The sequence below is a fragment of the Cornus florida genome, unplaced genomic scaffold (genome assembly GCF_030987335.1).
Source record: "Cornus florida cultivar Cherokee Brave unplaced genomic scaffold, ASM3098733v1 CherokeeBrave_3.0.0_Hap2_Chr11, whole genome shotgun sequence".
Taxonomy (NCBI): Eukaryota; Viridiplantae; Streptophyta; class Magnoliopsida; order Cornales; family Cornaceae; genus Cornus; species Cornus florida.
The window spans coordinates 19039185-19055147 of NW_026775581.1; the positions used below are offsets into that span (position 1 = coordinate 19039185).

Genomic DNA, 15963 nt, shown 5'->3' on the forward strand with positions numbered 1-15963 from the left:
TCAGATAGTTTGCCGATATTGTCAGCCCATAAACCCAGGAAGGACTTGTCCCCCATGCATTTTCTAACTCCATTAGCAAATCATGATCGGCAGGGATTAAATTGTTGTGAAGCGTCATTCTAGCCAATCTGCCTATTATCTCTATGATATTGTGCCAGGACGGAGTTTTCTTAACTGATTTTCTTTTTGCTGATTTCGCATTCAGCTCCATCGGCATGACTATATTGGGCCCAAAAGTCCATTTATCGGCAAGCATGACCTCACTATAATCGGCAGGAGTCGAGATATGTCGTAGAATAACCTTTGCCGATTCATTCAGTTCAATCGGCAGGACTGCATCATACCCAAAAGTCCATTGATCGGCAAGCATGACCTCACTATAATCAGCATGCTGAAGTGGAATGTATGGATCAACTAACTTTTGTTGCAATCACATGCCTCCCGGTAGCCGCTGGTTTTTTAGCCGATTTTGTCATAGCCGATTTTCTTTCAACCGATTTTGCCTCAGCCGATTTTCTCAACTGAGCTTTAAGTAAACTTTTGAAATTACCATCGGCCAGTCTTCTTTTTTTCTTTTCTTGAAATTGGGCTGAGGACAGCGAGTTAAAACAATTCTTTTAGCTAATGATTGTTTTTGCCGATTATTAAATATCACAATCGGCAAAGAATTCTGGTACATAAGCCACTTTACTTTTAGCCGATTTGTACCCTTTCATTAGTACCAGGCTGATTTACCACCTGCCGATATTTGACTGTTGGAACTTGCAGATAATCGGCAGTTAATGATTGATAATATTCTAACAAACTTTGCTGCCGATTTTCTGGTAAAATATCCTGCCGAGATCGGCAAGATTGGCCAATTTCCGTACTGGTTATAGGCAACCTCTCATGTAACCGAGGTTGTGATACAGGGGTAACATGCTGATTTACCACCTAGTCAGGATAAGGTTTCCTGTACACGGGCCGAGGACGTCTACGCCTTTGAGTTACCTCGGCCTGGATAAGCTAAGCCGAGGACGTCTACGCCCTTGAGTTACCTCGGCCTGGATAAGCTGAGCCATCAATTCTTAAATCTCCTGATCAATCTCCCCCATATCTTGCTGTTCTTTCTGAGGGGGAATCGGCATAACTGGTAGGCATTGTAGAATAACCCTTGCCGATTTTACATTCGACTCAATCGGCATCGATGGTATTTCTGTTATTATCGGTGGATTGCAGATAGGCATACCAAGAGTTGTGTTCGGCGAGACAATTCCTGCCGTAGTTGTTTGTGGCCCTTAAGAAATATTTGTCAACGGTAAAGAAAGACGTTAAAAAATTGATTCAAGAGATGCCGAGTTTTCAGCTTGATAACGACTTTGGATAGCCGATATCTGAGCCATCATTGCTTTCAATTCCTGAATAATCTCCTGCCAATCGGCTATCACTTGTCGATAATCGGCTGCTGGTGACTAGTTTGCCATTAACTGATAATCGGCTACTGGTCGCTAATAACTTTCAGTCCAACTATACGACTGATTGGCCATTAACTGCCCCCCGAGTGCCGAAGATTGTGAGACGGGGGTGACATGCTGATTTATCACTTGCCGATAATCGGCTACTGGCGTCTGCCGATAATCGACTGCTGGAACATGCCGACAATCGGTTGCTGGAACATGCCGATAATCAGTTGCTGGAACATACTGATAATCGGCGGCTGTTGGTGTCTGTCGATAATCAACTGCTGGAATATGCCGATAATCGTCTGGCCAACCATATAGTTGATTAGAATACTGGTACAACGGCTGATTTGACTGATCAGAATATTTGTATGTCGGTTGAGAGGCCGACTGCATATTTTTTACTATAAATCACTCACCTAGTGAGGTCCCACCGGGCGTGCCAAGAATGTTGACGCTAAAATCGGCTGGCTGAATCTGATTCGGAATTGTTATGATGCGGGCGTGCCAGAACCAACTATATGGTTCAATTGTGAATAGTCAACTTGCAGTCTCTTTGGGTAATTTGACTTTTAGGCAATTATAGGAGAAAGAGAACAAAAATACTCCTTATTGAGTTCTAATTGCCTTAGTTAAAAGGACTTTTTAATGAATAACTTATAGTAATGTTTTGAGAGTATAGAAAAGGGCAAAAGTAGATATAGAAAGAAAGAAAGAGAGAGAGAGAGAGAGAGATTTAGAGGGAGAGAGATAGAACGAGATTTTGAGATAGATAGAGAAAGGGAAAGAAAGAAATAGTAAGGATGCTATTTTGGGAAAGAGCTTGAGAAAGCAAACAATATAATATAAAGATTCTGAGGGTGCTGGACCTCTATCTCAGCATGCCTCTTTGATTATTTGTATAATAATTCATAAAAACAAACTATTATGCTTAAGCATTCTAAATACATCAAACTCTATCAAATAACTAATTACTAATTTCAAATAAAATCTAATCCTATCGATAACCCAACTAATTATAAGTTTAAAATAAACTAATCCTAAAGATAAACATAAATATTTAACTTACATTAACTAAAAGATAAATACTAAAATTATAATCCCTATCCATTAAATAATTCAAATGCTTCAATCTCCTTTGCCTCTGAATCTACTTCTTTAACCTTTTCCACGTGTCAATTTATACCCAAATTGGTTGCCATATCATTAATACAAAATTTACCAAAAAGGGTGTCAACACCCTCATTTCTATTTTGTTTTCTTTTCTTGCGTCGTCTAGATACAATCTGAGATCATACTTGTTGTTGGAGACTTTGATGGGGAATGCATGCACTTTCAGTTCAAAATTATGCATTTAGTGCCCTGTTCAATCGATCGAATATCATCTCTATATATTTTCATCTCTCTATCCCATTGTTCGAGATTCTCTGCATATTTTAGGTCTCTGTCTATCGTTCAAAGACTCTCTCCGATCGTTCCAAGTTCCCTCGATCAATCCAGATATCCCTATGATTGATCTCAGTTCTATACTTAGAAAATTTTTGAATCCCTGAAAATTTCATCTCTCTGTCCAATCGTTCGAAGTTGTCTGCAAGATTTTAGTTCTTGGATCGATCGAGATCCGATCAATCATTCTACGATCGATCTGAGTTCTTTCTTTTGACTTTGACTTTTTCAAATTTCAAATTTAAAAAAAAAAAATAAAAAAATAAAAATTTAAATTTTCAAAAGTTTAAAAATTTTCAAAAATATTTTGTCGTTTTGTAGGTTTGATCGATCTGAGCACAAACATGATCGATCCAGGTTTGATCGATCTGAGCACAAACATGATCGATCCAGGTTCGATCGATCTGAGCACAAACATGATCGATCCAAGTTCGATCGATCTGATGAACCATGTGATCGATCACACATATCGGGACCAATTTTTAAAAAATGACCCAAGGGTCATTTGATCATTCATTTCATCGATCCAAAGCCCTTGCTCTCTCTCCCGACGCCTTCCAGTCATCTTCCCCACCTCCGGCAAGATTCCGACAACCTCTCAAGCTTCGACCTACATCTCAGATCTCATCCCTTCTCTCTCTCCACTTCTCTCCTCGAATTTAGGTAAGTTCAAGTTTCATTTTTCATTTTTATTTTGATTAATGTCTTATTTTGTTGACATGCCTAGATTAGATTGATTTCATGTCAATTTTGTTTCCATTTTTGGATTGTGAGCATGTGTATATAAATGTATATATGTATATATATAGTTTTTATTTCCAAATTCGATTCGGGGGTCACGTGCCGTTTTAAGTGACCATATGTGCATTGTTGAGGTGTATAGGGGGTCACGAGCCTTGAAGTGACCATTGGGATGCACCCCGTGTCTTCCACGTCACGAATCAGTGACTTTTCATTTCTTAGCAGGTTCGATCGATCACATCAGTACTCTGATCATTCAGAGCTTGATCAATCAAATGCATGTCATGATCGATCCAACTTGGATCGATCACATTCTTTTCATGATCGTTCGAACTGCACTGTTTTGCATCTTGATACTCCTTTACCCTCTCCCGTGTTTCATGCTATCATATCTGTGCCCAATGCCTGTGTTTTCCACATTGGTTGCAATCTTTGCCTGTCATATTTAGCATGTTTCACATTATTTGATCATTCAGTCTAGACTTGGCTGCATTACCACTTGCATATATAGATTCACGTGTTTATATACTGTGATATTTGCTTCATCTTAAACATCGTGTTGTCTATCTTAATCTGACAAACATATTTCTATCTGTTATGCTTTCATTTCTGTATCTCACATACTATTTCCTGTTACTGACTACAATTGCAAGTGTTCTTTCTTTTTGCAGGCCATGACTAGGTACAAGACCATAGCTAACTGGACATATGAGCGCTGGGTGAGGCAGCGGATAGAGGAGCCTGAGGAGCCAGCTCATCCACAGTCCGAGCATTCCTCCTCTCTATCTTCTTTATCTCAGGAGGGTGAGCCCACGCCACCTCCATCACCTGCTCTCGTGCCACCACCGGCACAACCCGAGATAGTTCGAGACAGGGTTTCTCGGAAGTTTGCGCGCCTCTCAGTGGCGCATAAGTCTATATTTAACGAGGACTTCTTTTCACGGGCGGCCACAACCAAGTGGTCGTATGACGAGATCTACCGCTGTCGTCTTTCTCTCATCTTGGCCCCAGTAGTGTTCCCGCGACTCGTTCGGTGTTCTACCAGAACCTTAAGCCAAGTCCGAGTAACTTGGCCGAGCTGCGGACTACCATTGACGGACATCTTATCTGCATAGTTATTAAAAGCCCAAGGCGCACCGAGGCACTAAAGGTCCCTTGGAGCCTAGGTGCGAGGCGCATGGCGAGGCGCGAGCTTGAGTGATGTGAGGCGCACAAGTAAAATTTTAAAACAATAATTCTTAGCAAAAATAACACAATTAAACAATGAACATCCAATAATAAAAACACTAAATTAGTCTAAATCTATCACAATTAAAGCAACTAGAAAAATAGAACAATTAAACTAATAAAGCTACTTACAATGAGAAATAGAATGGAGTCAATGGAATGATGGACCAAGTTAAATTCAGCAAACAACATTCACACTTTCAGCAAACACCATTCCAAAAGATGCATTCATAATTTAAATAATCCATGTAGCAAAATTCAGCAGAACACAACCAAAAAAAAAGAAAAAAAAGAGAGACAGACAGCCTTCAAAGAAGAAGGGAAAAAAAAAATGAGAGAGATTATTGGAAGAAAAAGTCAGAGATTGAAAAAAAAAAAAAAAAAAGAAAGAAAATACGGTGGAGTAGATGAAGGGAAAAAAAAATGAAGGCTAGAGAGAACAAAAACAGAATCTGAAATTTTACAACAATTAAGATGCAACAGACAACAAAAAAATAATAATTTTAAAAAGTCTTATTCTGTTCAGTATTTCTTTATTAAAGGATGAGGTGGTGTACTGATTCTCCTACGGGTAATATAGCACCGCAACTATGTTTGCTGAAGACTTTGATGATGAAGAGCGTACAGATATTACAGCTATACACCAAGAAGTTGAAAATGATGGGAAAAAATACAACGAGAAAAAAAATACAGGCCAGAGAGAGAAAAAAAAAATATATATATATATATATATATAGCAAGACAGGGGAGAGGAGAAGATGAAGAATAAGAAAGAAGAAAAAAAAAAAAACAGAGACCCACAAGAACAAAAACAGAGATGGAGAAAAAGATAGAAGGAAAAAAAAAATAAAAGAGACCCAGAAAAAGAAAGAGCTAGAAAAACACAAAACCAGATATATAGAGAGGAAGAAGAAAAAAAGAGACCCAGAAGAACAGAAACAGAGACGGAGAAAAAGAAAGAAGAAAAAAAAAAAACAGAGACGGACAAAAAGATAGAAGAAAAAAACATAACAGAGACCCAGAAAAAAAAAATATACTAGTCTACTAGAGACCCAGAAAAAGAAAGCAGAAAAAAAGAGACTCAAAAAAAAAAAAAAAAAAAAAAAAAACGAGATATGGAGATTAGAGCAAATGAGAAGAGAGAGAGAAGAGGAGAACTGGAGAAGGGAAAAACAAAACTGATCTGTTAAGTTGATTCGGTGATTCCTGGCCGGATGGAGGCAACTGATAGCCCTCTCCTCTTCTCTTCTCTTCTCTCTCTCTTTCTTTCTCTCCTCTCTCTCTTCTCTTCTCTTTCCCACTCCCTCACGTCTTTATTTCTGCTGCAGCTTTTGCTCTTGACTGATTTGTTTTGTTGACTATTAGGAGACATTGGGTTGCCAAGTCACAAGAAGACAAATTTTCATTTTGTACTTTAAGTTTCCATTTTGTACTTTCAGTTTCCAAAAGCTGTAACTATATATATATAATAATATAAAGAAAAAAAGCAAACACATAGTACACATAATACATCAAAGGAAACACACAAACAAATTATAAAAGGAGCACAGAATATATGAAGCGCGCCTCTTAAAATATCCAAGGCGCAGCCCAGGCGCGCGCCTAGTGAAGGTCGCTGCGCCTGGGCTAGCATGAGGCGCATAAGGTGCTCCTGTAGGCGCCTTGTGCCTCGGCGCGCGCCCAGGCGTGCTTTTAATAACACTGCTTATCCGTATTACTGTCGAGACACTATCGACAGCGTCTCAGTACCCACATCTCTGCCCTTCAGGCATTGATTACCCGAATTTGCAGCGGCCATCATATGCCGATATGGCCACAGCTCTTCACGGCACCATTACTACCACCGACACTTATGCCACTCGGACTTACCTGCATGACAACATCTGGTTCTTTGATTCGGTTTTATACCGAAATGTATATATGGCTGGGCACAAGACCCAGCGGCGGGCAAATTTCCTTGCAGCTTTATATGCCATCGATACAGGGCATTGGTTTTCAGTTCCTATACTCTATTGGAGTGTTATGATGAAGTTGTATGATGATTTCATCAGCAAGAGCAACCCGCAGCGGCCCAAGTTCCTCCCTTATGCCCACCTGATTACACAGATCTTCCGGGACCAGCACTACCCATTTGACCCAGAGGAGGTCATTGAGTCTAGAGCCTGCCATTACAGGAAGAAGGACTGGAATAAGAGCTATAACGCTCTTATTAAGAGTTTAGAGGCAGAGGCAGTCCAAGCGGCGGTGGATGTAGAGAAGGAGGAGGAGGCGGCAGCAGCAGAGAGAGTTGGTATTGACTTGGAGCAGGAGCCTCCAGTGGGATCACCACAGCTCTCTCCGGAGTAGAGTCACCACTCTCAGAGCCAGGACGAGCATTAGTCTTCTGATGACTCCAGATTGCACCGTCGGGATGATCCATTCATTCCTGACACTCAGGCTCAGTCAGACATGTGGGAGGCGTGTTTCCAAACATTACATGATGCAGTCCTGTCCCTTAGGGCAGACATGGCCATCCTCCACACAGATGTCATGACAGTGCTGCGTGACATATCCAGTCAGATCTGGGGACGCCCTGCCAGACCGTCTTCCTCTGCTTGACCTCTCTCCCTCTCTTTATCTTATCTATCTATACTCATGTTTTAGACTGATACTTTGATATTATTATTCTATTTTTGCGGACAGTCTGTTGGCCTGATTACTGTGAGGTACATTATACTGTTTTATTTTTAGATGTTATGGATGTTTTGATTTATATCCATATATCTGTTAATGATTAACTCCATTATCAGGTGCATTATAGAGACTTCAAGGAGAGAGTGCTGCCCATATTTTTCAGGACCATCCTTATTCCTCTCTCTCTTTCATTTACTTTCCCATTTACACTAGCATGTCCACTGTGCACCATTATTTATCCAATTTTGTTATTTGATGAGAGTTTATCCCAGTGCCATCTTTTCAGGACCACAGTTAATCCAAAGTTTTTTTTTGGGGGGGACCACCCACTTCAGATACTTGTGTCCCGACCATTCATCGCCATAGCTACACTGGCATACTTTTTCCTCTATCTATTGTTCTTATTGCACACTAAGGACATTGTGCAGTTTAAGTTTGGGAGTAATGTGTGTTCTTTGCATTCAATTCAAGATTTTGAGCATGACTTGTGTATTTGAGAGATTTTCTATGATTGATCCATGTTAGCTATGATTTTGATCTTTTGAGGACTATGTTGCTTAAAATTTAAAAATTGTTTGACTTGAGAGTCCAATACTCCTTGTATGCCTTGTGGATATCATTTAGGAGTAAATTTTTCAAAAGATTGATATCTTGCTTACACTTGTGGTCCGCATCATCTTGATTTTGTGATTGTTTTGAGATTCACTCTAGGATTCTACACCATCACAGGTGCACACTATCATTCATTTGTGGGGTACATGCTTTATTGATTATTGATTTGGTTATATTCTAATTGAGCTAGTAGTGCATTGAAAGTTTTCATTCTTGATAAAGGTGGATAACAAACCCTTTTTACTAACTAACCGGGATTCTAGCCTCATCAAGCACTGAATTTCTCGCGCCGAAAGGTAGAGGGCCCAAACTCTAGGTTAATAATAATAAAAAATAAAAAATAAAAAAATTTGCAAAAGCAAAAAAATAAAAAAAAAATGAGGACTTCTCCCCAAAGGTGAGAAGTGGGAAATGATTAGATGGAGGTTGTTTTGATTTGTAACCTAATTGATTTGAGCTTGTAAGCCCTTAGAGGTGTTTTAACACCTAATGCCCTAAAGCCGTCCGGTTTGGGAGTCATTGGCCTAACGCTCGACCTTATGAATCGCTAGAAAGCTTAATAGATCAACACATTGCACTATGCTTCCATCTTTGATCCTTAGGGTTAGTAAAAAAAAAAAAAAATCGAGTGAAAAGAATAAACGCACCTAGATGAATAAAGCTTTAATAAAAGGTCAATTCTTTATCTTGATGATCGGTACTAGATTTGTGTGCTAGTTTGAGACCGGATGTGATCATTTCTTTAGTTGGCTTAGATAGCAACATATTTGATGCTAGTTCACTTAAAAAGGATTCTAGAACTATTTTGATTTGCATGATCATTGTCTTGATGTGTGGAGGACCATGTTTGCTTGCTTGATATTGAAATTTTGGGAGATTGCTTGGAAATGGTTGAAAAATTGCATACTTGAGATAATTTTCTCCCAATACTTGTTTGGAATATTGGTGCCTCTTTAGTGAGAAAGAACTTAATGTTTGTGGGTATCATTTCTAGAAACCCTCACGAGACTTCACTCGTCTACTAGGATTAACCTAGGGGTTTAAAAGGCTTGTTGCATATGCTAACTGCAATCGTATTTCCTACGAGAGTAGCGTTATCCATTAATTGCTTTCTAGTTCATAGTTGTATTGTTGTTGGTTTCTTGTTTTTCTTTGTAGTTCATTGCTAGGGACTAGCAATATTTAAGTTTGGGGGTGTGATAAACACTGAAAAATGCGCATTTAAACCCCTTAAGCTTGAATATTCTAGGACCTTATTCTATCTTATTTTTCCGTTTTAGTCTAATTTCATATTATTACCCTTTTCAGGCACTTATCCCCAAAATAAATCAATTCAACTGAATTAGAGCATTAAAAGAAGCAATCTCAAGCCTAGTGGAAGAAAGGAGCAAAGTGAAAGCAAAGTGGTGAAAAAAGCCTTCTATGATCAATCGAACCAAGTTGCGATGATCACACTATGATCGTTCCAACCCTGCCATGATGGATCGAACCCCTTGTCCTTATCCTCAGGAAAATTTCCTATTCAATTAATCCAACCTCTTCTTCGATTGATCGAACCCGCTTGATCTTATCCTCACCGACCACTTTTGTCCTTTCCTAAAAAATATCTAAGCTTTGTCCTTATCAAAAAAGTGCACCGCCATGGTTCGATCGATCCGAGCAACCATGTGATCGATCGAACTGCCTCAAATTGCATAGAAATCTGATTTCAAGCCAAATTAAATGTGTGCTCATGATGCAATCATTTGGAGGTCCTTGACACGAGGTCTAACCATTGGGTGTGACATTTGAGCTACCTATATAAGGATTTTAGCTATTTTTAGTAAAGACGTTAGTTAGTTAGAGGGAGACTTGGCTAGAGATTAGGAGAGAAACATAGAATTTGGGAAAGTTCTTCCACTCCTCTATGGTTTCTACCAAGAGCACAAGGGGAGGAAGATGAATTCTACCATAGAGATAGCCCTTGAGGGTTGGATGACAACATCAATAAGTGGCTAAACCATTCTCTTGGGACTAGAGATAGCCCTAAGCATGCCTCTTAGACTTTGATGTTTTGTAATTAATAGGGATTTGTGTAGTATATCTTGTCTTGACATCTTTTATATATAAATCTTGTTTCTACAATGATTTGTGTAGCTTAATATTTCCAATTGATCATTTAATTCTATCCATATGTCTATGTATGCTAGAATGGATGTTCATGTGTTTATCTCTAGATTTTGTGACATTGATGCATGTCTATGCGTGTTGATATTATGAATCTAGTGATGGTCAAGGCATGGTCCTTAAATAGGTTACTCTTGTGGTTTATTTGATGATTCATACTTATTTCTTGATGGATTGTGCCACTTCCTTAGTTTAATTAGTTTAGTTTTCATGTCACTAGCTTAGTTGTAGTGTAATTGCCTTACTTTCTTATATAGGAACAATCCATTCTTGTTGTTTAATGTTCCATGCTTATGAATGTAAATAGTATATTTCTCTAATTTGTTGAGTGTGCATTAATTGTGGGCTTATGGAAGGATTAATGGCTTAATTTGATATGTTGTATTATTCACTAAATTGACTAGACAATGTATGCTTACTTGGCCATCCATGCTAATATTTCAATTAGTGACACACGTTTTCATTTACAACACACAATCCCCTTAATCTATCAAATATTGAATGTCTAGGAAGGTAATGCTTAGTGGTGAACTCTATGACCCAAGACTCCTCTCTCATATTCTTTACACCTTATTTGTTTTAGTTATTTTACATTGCATTTATTTAGTTTAAATTGTAGTATAATTCAACCAACAAACCATCTTTTGATCATTCAACCTACTAATCTAACAAATTGATTCCAAAACACGATTTCAATCCCTTGGGACGATCCCTACTTACTCTAACTACTTTAATAGTTGGTAGTGGTAGTGGTAGTGGTATTCTATAAATTCAAACTTGACCACACTACACACTTCATTGTGCAATTTGGGGTCTTGACAAGACACACACCAAGTGTGAACCGGTTCAAGCTGTCAACTAGTTCAACTAAAGTAGACTGCCAGTCTTGAACCAGTTCCACTTTGGCTGAACTGGTTCAAGGCTGTGGGTTAGGGTTTATTTGGCTGCACACTGTTAGGCACTCTTTGCTCTCTCTGCTTGTGTGATTTTTTACCCCTTCTCTCACAAACTCTCACCTCCTCACACAAGCTCATATACATATACATCATATGTATATATATATTTATATATTTAACATCTAGTTCATCATTCCATGACATAAATTGTTTATTACATGAATATCATTGAGGATTAAAGAACAAATACTTGAAGAGAAGATTGAAATATGAAAATTGGAGTTTGAGATTTCTTTACTTAGAGGATTGGTAAAGAGATTCAATTCTTGGGCTGTTGTTGAAGAAGATTGAAGCTTCTACTTGTGGTCTATATTGCAAAATACTTTGTTATTGATTTTGGGGAAGATTGAAGATCAAATCAAGCTCATTCTATAACACTTTTGGGGTTGCACACTAAGTGTTTGATAGAATTCTTGAAAAAAGTTGCAAGCTTCAAAGCGAAAAACTTTGTAAATCAAAGGGCACCGAAAATCTCTAAAGAAACTAAAGGCAAAGGGGGTTGTACACCCAAAGCCTCCCAAAAGGCCATAACTAGCATTGTCATCCGAGAACCCAAAGAGATTATAATGCTCCAAGAGACACCGCTTCTACTCCTATAGCGACTGACTCTCCTTCACGAGAGGAACCAAGTATCCCTCTGTTTCAAGCACGGGAAGAATTGAGTTTGAACAATCTCACTTCTACAATGAACTCGCCTGGAAAGCTTATGTTGACATCTACAAGGACGGTCCGATTAAAGATTGAAAGGAATGTGAATCTACAAAAGCTTCGTGGCACAACTGGACAGAAGCTTATGACATACATTGAGAAAAACAAGTGGCTTTTCTTTACCAAACTCGGTAAAAGCTATTTTTCTCCAGATATGGTACATTACTTTTATGCCAATATTCGAGAGGTCAAGGATAATTTCTTCATTGTATCACTTTTTGGGATTGATTATGTGGTTGACAAAGAAGCCATCTAAGCCATCTTGGACATACCAGACAGAGATGATATGATAGGACAAGTCTTACCATTGGAAGATTCGGGTCTATAATTGCCATTGATTGTATTCAAAATATGTGTTCCACTCCAAGGAATGAAGATAGCATTTCAGCTCGTTTTCTGACAGATGAGGGAGCATTCTTTAATTTGTTCGCCATGGCTAATCTGGGATATTTTGGAAAAAAGGACGAGATCACTCTAGAGCAAGCACATATTCTATACTTTCTTGCTATAGATGAGCACATACAGCTTGCACTATCCATTATGCAATAAATGGTGGCTCATTACAAAAAGAACCCGCGTTGCAATTCATCACCTTTTCCAATGATAATCATGAATTTCTACAAGCTCAAGAATATTAAGATTCCTCCCAGAGCTTACCATCAGCGTATTGTGACTGAGCTAGATACTCGTGCTCTGAGTAAGTCCAAATTAGCTAGGGAGAATGCTAGAAAGGCTCAGAGAGGTGCCGATGAGGGTTCTTCACAGGCTCCAAAGGTTACACAACTATTTCCTCACAAGGGAATTTTTCAAGAGCTGATGCAAACATGATGTACTCTCTTCTTCTTCAGAATCAAACTTCTATGTTTGATAGGATAATGGATGAGAGAAGAGATCTCAAGGTTCAAATGGGACAGATTAGAGGACAACAGCAAGGAGGTTCTTTAGATGATGTTTACCGGCCTACACCTCCAGATCCATCTTTGAGAGCTAAGGATGATGATGATGAGTATTCAGGTGGGGATGAGGATGATGATGAGGAGAGTGGTGGAGATTAGAGTATTGATGACTTTCTGACTTTATGGTTGGAGAGATAATGATGCTAATATTTTTGTATCTATTTCTCATGCATCATGACATCATACTTTGTGTTTAACATGGTCATTATTTTTGGATAATATATTTTGACTGAATGACATGTTTAACTGTTCTACTGTATCTCTTATTTTTCTCTGCTCTAACATTATATTCTTTGTCAATTTGTTCCAAAAAGGGGGAGAGATAAATATTATCTTAAGGGGGAGATAATTGGATATTTACTTAAGGGGGAGTTTTATAATTTTTTTTATTAAACTTCACTTGGTAGTTTTTGCTTGATATTGTGCAGGAAATCAGGTCAAATCGTTTATCCAATAAGAGAAGAGAACAGAGAAGAAATTCCGTGTTTTTCCTTTTAACAAAATTGTAATTTACTTTTCTTCTTTGGTAGATTACTTAAATGTTTTTAGGGTTTTGTCACAAAATTGCCAAAGGTGGAGATTGTGAAATATAAATTTTGTAATCGGCAATTTTCGGTAACAAAACAAGTCCTAGTCGAGTTGTAATTACAAGTTACCATATCAGGATCGATAGCGACTATAGAATTGGAAGGTTATTCAAAGATGCCATAACTGAGATCATCAAGAAATTAAAAAACAACACTTTAGGAAGAAATCTAAAAAGGTTAGGGCAGTTCCATACTTGGTATATTTTCAGAAAATCCAAAACAGTGTTTTTACCAAGTTTCAGCCTTATGATTCAAGTCTGGCAAACTTGAACCGGTTCAAGCTTCTTAGAACCGGTTCAAGCCTTTCAAAATTGGCTTCGAAATAACTCTGCCATTCTTGAACCGGTTCAGGAGCCTTCTACAGGATTTGGTAAGTTTGCAATACTGTTCTGATTTCTTTCATACTTGGTTTAGAATTGTACCAAAAGTCCTATGCATGAAATTTCCTTTATTTTCTGAAAGATTAAGTCTTTGAATATTCTATATAAACCCTGATATTCACCTAGGTTTATTATCGACTTTTATACTATCAATTCATTATTCTTAAAAGCCTTAGAAAGATTATTTTTGCAGAAAATCCAAAAGATTTCTCTGTCAGTCTTTCTAGAACACACACATAAACACATAGTGAGTTTAAGAGTATTGTTCAAATCCTGATCGTGATCATACAGTTGCATCTACAACAATCAGAGAAAAACAAATCAACTTCTACATTAAATTCAGATATTGTAGAACAAAAGTAAAAGTGATCACACTTTGAAAGGGTCAAAGCATTCGAGGAGTGTTGTTTAATTTACCTACTACCCTTCTACAAAGGTCAAGCATAAGCCTGAGATCAAGTTGTTGTTGGATGGGACGTCGCAAAGCCAGAGGATTGTCAGCTATTGGTATTTGGTAGAACGATAGGGTGTGAGCCAGAATCAAAGTTCAGTGTACTTTGTTTCATACATAGTGGATCGGTTTACTTTGAACTGCACAATCCACGAGATTTTTCCCGCGCAAACAGTTGACGTATTTTATCAACTGGGGTTTCCTCGCTAAAAATCCTGGTGTCATCTCTAACTCTTACTTTACTTTATCTTATCGTGCATGTGATTAATTATTTAATTGCTAAAATAAGTAAAGATTAAAAAGACACATATCTATATCTAAAAATACAAAACTTTCTAAATATTCCGCCGCGTACAACTCACAGTGCCTTGCACAATCTTCAATGAAAACAGAGTAAAAAGTTAAATATATCACTACCAAATGCTGCAAAGGTTAATATAAGAGGAAAGATGAGTCAATTCTTACATCATGCAGTCTTTGAGGGTTTATAAAGAACAGAGTCAGAAATTCCTTCACACTGGTAATGTTTTCTCTGCTTAAACGCTCATGGAAAGTGCCATCTTTGGCGATCTTCTTTAATCTCCACACTTCATCAGAAAGAAGTGGAGGATAGTGCTTCTCGTACACTGCAAATGGAAACCCAAAATTACGGTGAGCTTGTTTAAATATTTCAACCATCAAAAAGTTATTCCACCACCTTAGAATTAGCAACAATTTACCTTCTTTGCCTGAATTTCTTTATAGTTTCATAGGAATCCATATGTGCAAGAAATTCAGACTAAAGAAACTAGTGATTTCTACGACTAGACATATATATATTTTTTTCATAGCCATAACTCATTAGTCAAGTAATACATGTTACTTTATTCATTCAAATAAATATCACAATTTGAAATTCTGAAGCAGCAAGTACCAAAGAGGACATAAGAAGAATAACCAAATGACACTACTGAGTTCAAAGTATAAGACAGAAACCTAGAAAAAAATAAAATAAAAGTTGAATGATGTCTTCTGAACATTGATATTTAAATTTTAGTAAATTTTCAATTTTCATCAATCATACTCACAATCATGAAACAAAGATAAATTAAATTAGAATAAAGTAGATACACACAAATTTTTACTTGGAAAACCCAAAAGGTAAAAACCACAAGACATAGGTCTGGTATATGAGAAAGAGATTACAACTAGGTTATCACTCCGCTTACCCTAGAACCCTAGACACCTCCTGACACAGACAGACTCCAAACTTTTGACCAAAAGTCTTAGGTAGCCAGTCCGTTCATCAACAGACTTTTCTCCTTACGAATTTGTTTCACCAGTGATTACTCTGACAGTTAAACCAGTCAAATTGAATTGGATTGATGAACACAACCACATATGATGGAATCCGTGGAAACCCTCAATTGAATAAATTGGGAATTCTCCTCTCACAATGATTTTCTCTTTGTAGATGATTAGAGACATTCCACATACCCATAGACTGACTATAACCCCATATTTATAGCTAATATAAGAATCCCATACATATGTGATTAAGGATGTGAATTTCACTTTGTTCCTCACAATTCTGTGTATGCCTTGTCTTCACGGATGTACTCAAAAGACTCAAGCCACTTCG

At 37.8% G+C, this 15963-nt stretch overlaps 1 protein-coding gene across 2 annotated transcripts in view; it reads right to left on the reverse strand.

The window, feature by feature from the left end:
- Nucleotides 1-15963, reverse strand: part of LOC132287104 (calmodulin-binding protein 60 A-like) — a 39402-nt gene that overhangs the window by 12414 nt on the left and 11025 nt on the right. For both annotated transcript variants that reach the window (XM_059789607.1, XM_059789608.1), the window contains one exon: nt 14808-14968. In XM_059789607.1, the coding sequence (XP_059645590.1) occupies nt 14808-14968 (161 nt within the window). The remainder of the gene's footprint in view (nt 1-14807; nt 14969-15963) is intronic.